Source organism: Oncorhynchus mykiss, chromosome 10 (assembly GCF_057628025.1).
Source record: "Oncorhynchus mykiss isolate SJ-2025 chromosome 10, ASM5762802v1, whole genome shotgun sequence".
In the NCBI taxonomy this organism is placed as follows: domain Eukaryota; kingdom Metazoa; phylum Chordata; class Actinopteri; order Salmoniformes; family Salmonidae; genus Oncorhynchus; species Oncorhynchus mykiss.
Genome location: NC_143031.1, coordinates 83210912 through 83221024, shown reverse-complemented (window position 1 = coordinate 83221024; position 10113 = coordinate 83210912). Strand labels below are relative to the sequence as shown.

Below are 10113 nucleotides of genomic sequence, written 5' to 3'. Positions count from 1 at the left end.
CGTTCCAGGACAACGGAACAAAGGCTACCTTCCAGAACAACGGAACAAAGGCTACATTCCAGAACAACGGAACAAAGGCTACGTTCCAGAACAAAGGAACAAGGCTACGTTCCAGAACAACGGAACAAAGCTACGATCCGGAACAAAGCTACGATCCAGAACAAAGGAACAAAGCTACATTCCAGAACAAAGGAACAAAGGCTACGTTCCAGAGCAAAGGAACAAAGCTACATTCCAGAACAAAGGAACAAAGGCTACGTTCCAGAACAACGGAACAAAGCTACGATCCAGAACAAAGGAACAAAGGCTACGTTCCAGAGCAAAGGAACAAAGCTACATTCCAGAACAAAGGAACAAAGCTACATTCCAGAACAAAGGAACAAGGCTACATTCCAGAACAAAGGAAAAAAGCTACATTCCAGAACAAAGGAGCAAGGCTACATTCCAGAACAAAGGAACAAAGCTACATTCCAGAACAAAGGAACAAAGCTACATTCCAGAACAAAGGAACAAAGCTACTTTCCAGAACAAAGGAACAAGGATACGTTCTTCTTCGTCGGAAAAAAAAGGACGGTGGTCCCCATCCATGTATGGATTATTGTTCCCTGAATGACGTCATGGTCAAGAACCGCTTCCCTCTTCCTCTGATCCAGCGACCCTTGAACAAGTGGGCCGTGCCGACATCTATACTAAACTCGACCTGCGAAGTGCATATAACCTTGTCCGTGGTGGTGAAGTTGTGCTCAATGTATTTGCTGCATTGCATCAGAAATCCCTGACATTTCCCAGGTCGAAACGTCATATTTTCCAGGCATGGACAAAGAAACAGGGCAACGTTCCAGAACACAAAGAAACAGGGCTACGTTCCAGAACACAAAGAAACAGGACTACGTTCCAGAACACAAAGAAACAGGGCTACGTTCCAGAACACAAAGAAACAGGGCTACGTTCCAGAACACAAAGAAACAGGGCTACGTTCCAGAACACAAAGAAACAGGGCTACGTTCCAGAACACAAAGAAACAGGGCTACGTTCCAGAACACAAAGAAACAGGGCTACGTTCCAGACCACAAAGAAACAGGACTACGTTCCAGAACACAAAGAAACAGGGCTCCGTTCCAGAACACAAAGAAACAGGACTACGTTCCAGAACACAAAGAAACAGGGCTACGTTCCAGAACACAAAGAAACAGGGCTACGTTCCAGAACACAAAGAAACATTGCTACGTTCCAGAACACAAAGAAACAGGACTACGTTCCAGAACACAAAGAAACAGGGCTACGTTCAAGAACACAAAGAAACAGGGCTACGTTCCAGAACACAAAGAAACAGAGCTACGTTCCAGAACACAAAGAAACAGGGCTACGTTCCAGAACACAAAGAAACAGGACTACGTTCCAGAACACAAAGAAACAGGGCTACGTTCCAGAACACAAAGAAACAGGGCTACGTTCCAGAACACAAAGAAACAGGGCTACGTTCCAGAACACAAAGAAACAGGGCTACGTTCCAGACCACAAAGAAACAGGGCTACGTTCCAGACCACAAAGAAAAATAACACAAGATTGACTAAGAAAAGAAAAGCAGAACCTTACAATGTGACTCAAATCCACACCCTGATATTTGAGTTAGTGAGAGCGATGAGTCAAACCATGCGACTCAAATCAACACCCTGATATTTGAGTTAGTGAGAGTGGCGAGTCAAACCATGTGACTCAAATCAACACCCTGATATTTGAGTTTAGTGAGAGCGATGAGTCAAACCATGTGACTCAAATCAACACCCTGATATTTGAGTTTAGTGAGAGCGGTGAGTCAAACAATGTGACTCAAATCAACACCCTGATATTTGAGTTTAGTGAGAGCGGTGAGTCAAACCATGTGACTCAAATCAACACCCTGATATTTGAGTTTAGTGAGAGCGGTGAGTCAAACCATGTGACTCAAATCAACACCCTGATATTTGAGTTTAGTGAGAGCGGTGAGTCAAACCATGTGACTCAAATCAACACCCTGATGTTTGAGTTTAGTGAGAGCGGTGAGTCAAACCATGTGACTCAAATCAACACCCTAATATTTGAGTTTAGTGAGAGCGGTGAGTTAAACCATGTGACTCAAATCAACACCCTGATATTTGAGTTTAGTGAGAGCGGTGAGTCAAACCATGTGACTCAAATCAACACCCTAATATTTGAGTTTAGTGAGAGCGGTGAGTCAAACCATGTGACTCAAATCAACACCCTAATATTTGAGTTTAGTGAGAGCGGTGAGTCAAACCATGTGACTCAAATCAACACCCTGATATTTGAGTTTAGTGAGAGCGGTGAGTTAAACCATGAGACTCAAATCAACACCCTGATATTTTAGTTTAGTGAGAGCGGTGAGTCAAACCATGTGACTCAAATCAACACCCTGATATTTGAGTTTAGTGAGAGCGGTGAGTCAAACCATGTGACTCAAATCAACACCCTGATATTTGAGTTTAGTGAGAGCGGTGAGTCAAACCATGTGACTCAAATCAACACCCTGATATTTGAGTTTAGTGAGAGTGGCGAGTCAAACCATGTGACTCAAATCAACACCCTGATATTTGAGTTTAGTGAGAGTGGCGAGTCAAACCATGTGACTCAAATCAACACCCTGATATTTGAGTTTAGTGAGAGTAGCGAGTCAAACCATGTGACTCAAATCAACACCCTGATATTTGAGTTTAGTGAGAGTGGTGAGTCAACCCATGTGACTCAAATCAACACCCTAATATTTGAGTTTAGTGAGAGCGGTGAGTCAAACCATGTGACTCAAATCAACACCCTGATATTTGAGTTTAGTGAGAGCGGTGAGTCAAACCATGTGACTCAAATCAACACCCTGATATTTGAGTTTAGTGAGAGTGGTGAGTCAAACCATGTGACTCAAATCAACACCCTGATATTTGAGTTTAGTGAGAGTGGTGAGTCAAACCATGTGACTCAAATCAACACCCTGATATTTGAGTTTAGTGAGAGCGGTGAGTCAAACCATGTGACTCAAATCAACACCCTGATATTTGAGTTTAGTGAGAGCGGTGAGTCAAACCATGTGACTCAAATCAACACCCTGATATTTGAGTTTAGTGAGAGCGGTGAGTCAAACCATGTGACTCAAATCAACACCCTGATATTTGAGTTTAGTGAGAGTGGCGAGTCAAACCATGTGACTCAAATCAACACCCTGATATTTGAGTTTAGTGAGTGTGGTGAGTCAAACCATGTGACTCAAATCAACACCCTGATATTTGAGTTTAGTGAGAGTGGTGAGTCAAACCATGTGACTCAAATCAACACCCTGATATTTGAGTTTAGTGAGAGTGGTGAGTCAAACCATGTGACTCAAATCAACACCCTAATATTTGAGTTTAGTGAGAGTGGTGAGTCAAACCATGTGACTCAAATCAACACCCTGATATTTGAGTTTAGTGAGAGTGGTGAGTCAAACCATGTGACTCAAATCAACACCCTAATATTTGAGTTTAGTGAGAGCGGTGAGTCAAACCATGTGACTCAAATCAACACCCTGATATTTGAGTTTAGTGAGTGTGGTGAGTCAAACCATGTGACTCAAATCAACACCCTAATATTTGAGTTTAGTGAGTGTGGTGAGTCAAACCATGTGACTCAAATCAACACCCTGATATTTGAGTTTAGTGAGAGCGGTGAGTCTTTCCAGTAAATGACAGCAGTCATTCCTCGAGGCAGACCAGGAAGCTGTACAACGCTGATTAGAGACACAGTTTCTTATCATCAGTATTCAACTCATTCTAAGAATAACAAACCTTTGATCTCTGTTTTGATGAGTTTGATGTGTAAAATAGACACTGTGTGTATGTGCAGGTGTATGTGTGTGTGTTTGTGTGTGTAGCTGTATGTGTGTTAATAGATAAGATGTGTGTGTTAATAGATAAGATGTACTAGTATCATCATTTTAGCCTCCTTTAAGATAACATGTCCAGGCTGTACCAGGGACCTTCTACTACTATGACCCTCCATTAATAATCACTATGACAACAACAATACTTTTATAACAGTTAATAATCACTATGACAACAGCAATACTACTGTAACAGTTAATAATCACTATGACAACAACAATACTATTATAACAGTTAATAATCACTATGACAACAGCAATACTACTGTAACAGTTAACAATCACTATGACAACAACAACACTACTGTAACAGTTAATAATCACTATGACAACAACAATACTACTATAACAGATAATAATCACTATGACAATAACAATACTACTATGACCTTCCGTTAATAATCACTATGACAACAACAATACTATTATAACAGTTAATACTCACTATGACAACAACAATACTACTATGACCTTCCGTTAATAATCACTATGACAACAACAATACTATTATAACAGTTAATACTCACTATGACAACAACAATACTACTGTAACAGTTAATAATCACTATGACAACAACAATACTACTGTAACAGTTAATAATCATTATGACAACAACAATACTACTATAACAGTTAATAATCATTATGACAACAACAATACTACTATAACAGTTAATAATCATTATGATGACAACAACAATACTACTATAACAGTTAATAATCATTATGACAACAACAATACTACTATAACAGTTAATAATCATTATGACAACAACAATACTACTATAACTGTTAATACTCACTATGACAACAACAATACTACTGTAACAGTTAATAATCATTATGACAACAACAATACTACTATAACAGTTAATAATCACTATGACAACAACAATACTACTGTAACAGTTAATAATCATTATGACAACAACAATACTACTGTAACAGTTAATAATCATTATGACAACAACAATACTACTGTAACAGTTAATAATCACTATGATGACAACAACAATACTACTATAACAGTTAATAATCACTATGACAACAACAATACTACTGTAACAGTTAATAATCACTATGATGACAACAACAATACTACTATAACAGTTAATAATCATTATGACAACAACAATACTACTATAACAGTTAATAATCATTATGACAACAACAATACTACTGTAACAGTTAATAATCATTATGACAACAACAATACTACTGTAACAGTTAATAATCATTATGACAACAACAATACTACTGTAACAGTTAATAATCACTATGATGACAACAACAATACTACTATAACAGTTAATAATCATTATGACAACAACAATACTACTGTAACAGTTAATAATCATTATGACAACAACAATACTACTATAACAGATACTAATCACTTTGACAATAACAATACTACTATGACCCTCCATTAATAATCACTATGACAACAACAATACTACTGTAACAGTTAATACTCACTATGACAACAACAATACTACTGTAACAGTTAATAATCATTATGACAACAACAATACTACTATAACAGTTAATACTCACTATGACAACAACAATACTACTGTAACAGTTAATAATCATTATGACAACAACAATACTACTGTAACAGTTAATAATCACTATGATGACAACAACAATACTACTATAACAGTTAATAATCATTATGACAACAACAATACTACTGTAACAGTTAATAATCATTATGACAACAACAATACTACTATAACAGATACTAATCACTTTGACAATAACAATACTACTATGACCCTCCATTAATAATCACTATGACAACAACAATACTACTGTAACAGTTAATAATCACTATGACAACAACAACACTACTGTAACAGTTAATAATCACTATGACAACAACAATACTACGGTAACAGACTAACCATAATCATGTCATCAAGTATCAAGGGTATAGGGGAGAGACATTCTTTGCATGTGTGTGTGTATGTGTGTGTGTGTGTGTGTGTGTGTGTGTGTGTGTGTGTGTGTGTGTGTGTGTGTGTGTGTGTGTGTGTGTGTGTGTGTGTGTGTGTGTGTGTGTGTTTTGGCAGCTGGTGTTGATCTGGTAGCTATTGAAAATCGAGTAGATCCCATCAGATGTCCTGATTAATTGAGAGGTGCGGCGAGAGGACGGACGGACAGACAGACAGACGCTCCCTTAACGGGATTCCACAGCTTCATCAATAGGTTTGATTGGAAAGTGAAGAGTAATAGGGCTGATTTATAGCTCATACTGAGGCTGGTTTGCTAGCGGTGAGCATCAAAGTGATTCAGAAAGTGATCAACTAGGTAGAGTTGGGTGGAAGACAGTTGATATATTGCTGTTATATGTTTTTTTATGTTAAAATGATACATTTGCATATTTCTATGGTGTTTTATTTAATATGCTGTAGTTATATTACTTATATTGAGAAGTTTTAGTTGATATGTTGTCTAGTTGTATTACAAATATTGAGGAAGAGAGAGACAGAGAGATAGACGGAGAGAGAAAGGAGAGAGAATAAGGAAGAGAGAGACAGAAAGAGAGATAGACGGAGAGAGAAATGAGAGAGAGTAAAGAGAGAGACAGAAAGAGAGATAGACGGAGAGAGAAAAGAGAGAGAATAAGGAAGAGAGAGACAGAAAGAGAGATAGACGGAGAGAGAAAGGAGAGAGAGAGAGAACTTTGTGATGTCTTTCCTCCCCAGATTATGGCTTCTCGACCTGAACTAGAGGACCAGAAATCCACAGGATCCACAGAGAAGCACAAAGATGATCAACTCAGTGGTACGTTATGAATCATTATTGTGTGTTTGTGTGTGCGTGTGTGTAAACCAGTGCTTCATTTGTAAATCGGGAGGTGCTGAGACATAAACTGAGAGAGGTAGGAGATTTGGGGAGATCTGAATCTACCGAATCACCTTTATAGTAAAGCAATTGCATATCATCCCATGTGCGTAGCGGTCTAGACTAGAGCAGTAGAGTAAAGGCGCTTGCAGAATTCATTCTAGATTCTAGATTTCTATGCAATTGAATTCTAGATTTCTATGCAATTGAATTCTAGATTTCTATGCAATTGAATTCTAGATTTCTATGCAATTGAATTCTAGAATTCTATGCAATTGAATTCTAGATTTCTATGCAATTGAATTCTAGATTTCTATGCAATTGAATTCTAGATTTCTATGCAATTGAATTCTAGATTTCTATGCAATTGAATTCTAGATTTCTATGCAATTGAATTCTAGATTTCTATGCAATTGAATTCTAGATTTCTATGCAATTGAATTCTAGAATTCTATGCAATTGAATTCTAGATTTCTATGCAATTGAATTCTAGATTTCTATGCAATTGAATTCTAGAATTCTATGCAATTGAATTCTAGATTTCTATGCAATTGAATTCTAGATTTCTATGCAATTGAATTCTAGATTTCTATGCAATTGAATTCTAGAATTCTATGCAATTGAATTCTAGATTTCTATGCAATTGAATTCTAGATTTCTATGCAATTGAATTCTAGATTTCTATGCAATTGAATTCTAGATTTCTATGCAATTGAATTCTAGATTTCTATGCAATTGAATTCTAGATTTCTATGCAATTGAATTCTAGATTTCTATGCAATTGAATTCTAGATTTCTATGCAATTGAATTCTAGAATTCTATGCAATTGAATTCTAGATTTCTATGCAATTGAATTCTAGATTTCTATGCAATTGAATTCTAGATTTCTATGCAATTGAATTCTAGAATTCTATGCAATTGAATTCTAGATTTCTATGCAATTGAATTCTAGATTTCTATGCAATTGAATTCTAGATTTCTATGCAATTGAATTCTAGAATTCTATGCAATTGAATTCTAGATTTCTATGCAATTGAATTCTAGATTTCTATGCAATTGAATTCTAGAATTCTATGCAATTGAATTCTAGATTTCTATGCAATTGAATTCTAGATTTCTATGCAATTGAATTCTAGATTTCTATGCAATTGAATTCTAGAATTCTATGCAATTGAATTCTAGATTTCTATGCAATTGAATTCTAGATTTCTATGCAATTGAATTCTAGATTTCTATGCAATTGAATTCTAGATTTATATGCAATTGAATTCTAGATTTCTATGCAATTGAATTCTAGATTTCTATGCAATTGAATTCTAGATTTCTTTGCAATTGAATTCTAGATTTCTATGCAATTGAATTCTAGATTTCTATGCAATTGAATTCTAGATTTCTATGCAATTGAATTCTAGATTTCTATGCAATTGAATTCTAGAATTCTATGCAATTGAATTCTAGATTTCTATGCAATTGAATTCTAGAATTCTATGCAATTGAATTCTAGATTTCTATGCAATTGAATTCTAGATTTCTATGCAATTGAATTCTAGATTTCTATGCAATTGAATTCTAGATTTCTATGCAATTGAATTCTAGATTTCTTTGCAATTGAATTCTAGATTTCTTTGCAATTGAATTGAGTAGAGTAGGCGCTTGCAGAATCTAATCCAGATTCTTGTAACGGTTTTCTTCCGTCGAAGGAGAGGAGGACCAAAATGCAGCGTGGTTAGAGTTCATCATGTTTAATAAAAGAACGATAACGTGAACAACTACACAAATACAAAAATAACAGACGTGGATAAAAACCCAAAACAGTCCTATCTGGTGCAGAGAACACAAAGACAGGAAACAACCACCCACAAACCCCCAACACAAAACAAGCTACCTAAATATGGTTCCCAATCAGAGACAATGACTAACACCTGCCTCTGATTGAGAACCATATCAGGCCATATATAGAAACGGACAAACTAGACACAGAACATAGAATGCCCACCCAGCTCACGTCCTGACCAACACTCAAACAAGGAAAACACAAAAGAACTATGGTCAGAACGTGACAATTCTAGATCAATTCTAGATTTCTATGCAATTGAATTCTAGATTTCTATGCAATTGAATTCTAGAATTCTATGCAATTGAATTCTAGATTTCTATGCAATTGAATTCTAGATTTCTATGCAATTGAATTCTAGATTTCTATGCAATTGAATTCTAGAATTCTATGCAATTGAATTCTAGATTTCTATGCAATTGAATTCTAGATTTCTATGCAATTGAATTCTAGATTTCTATGCAATTGAATTCTAGATTTCTATGCAATTGAATTCTAGATTTCTATGCAATTGAATTCTAGATTTCTATGCAATTGAATTCTAGATTTCTATGCAATTGAATTCTAGAATTCTATGCAATTGAATTCTAGATTTCTATGCAATTGAATTCTAGAATTCTATGCAATTGAATTCTAGATTTCTATGCAATTGAATTCTAGATTTCTATGCAATTGAATTCTAGATTTCTATGCAATTGAATTCTAGATTTCTATGCAATTGAATTCTAGATTTCTATGCAATTGAATTCTAGATTTCTATGCAATTGAATTCTAGATTTCTTTGCAATTGAATTCTAGATTTCTATGCAATTGAATTCTAGATTTCTATGCAATTGAATTCTAGATTTCTATGCAATTGAATTCTAGATTTCTATGCAATTGAATTCTAGAATTCTATGCAATTGAATTCTAGATTTCTATGCAATTGAATTCTAGATTTCTATGCAATTGAATTCTAGAATTCTATGCAATTGAATTCTAGATTTCTATGCAATTGAATTCTAGATTTCTATGCAATTGAATTCTAGATTTCTATGCAATTGAATTCTAGATTTCTATGCAATTGAATTCTAGATTTCTTTGCAATTGAATTCTAGATTTCTTTGCAATTGAATTCTAGATTTCTATGCAATTGAATTCTAGATTTCTATGCAATTGAATTCTAGATTTCTATGCAATTGAATTCTAGATTTCTATGCAATTGAATTCTAGATTTCTATGCAATTGAATTCTAGATTTCTATGCAATTGAATTCTAGATTTCTATGCAATTGAATTCTAGATTTCTATGCAATTGAATTCTAGATTTCTATGCAATTGAATTCTAGATTTCTATGCAATTGAATTGAGTAGAGTAGGCGCTTGCAGAATCTAATCCAGATTCTTGTAACGGTTTTCTTCCGTCGAAGGAGAGGAGGACCAAAATGCAGCGTGGTTAGAGTTCATCATGTTTAATAAAAGAACGATAACGTGAACAACTACACAAATACAAAAATAACAGACGTGGATAAAAACCCAA

General features: G+C 35.3%; 1 protein-coding gene across 1 annotated transcript in view; it reads left to right on the top strand.

The window, feature by feature from the left end:
• The first annotated feature begins 6409 nt into the window (after positions 1-6409).
• The window catches only part of LOC118936793 (sodium-dependent phosphate transport protein 2B-like), a 36414-nt gene continuing 32710 nt past the window's right edge, over positions 6410-10113 (top strand). The window contains exon 1 of the mRNA XM_090188170.1: positions 6410-6700. Within this exon, the coding sequence (XP_090044296.1) occupies positions 6478-6700 (223 nt within the window). The 5' untranslated portion in view covers positions 6410-6477. The remainder of the gene's footprint in view (positions 6701-10113) is intronic.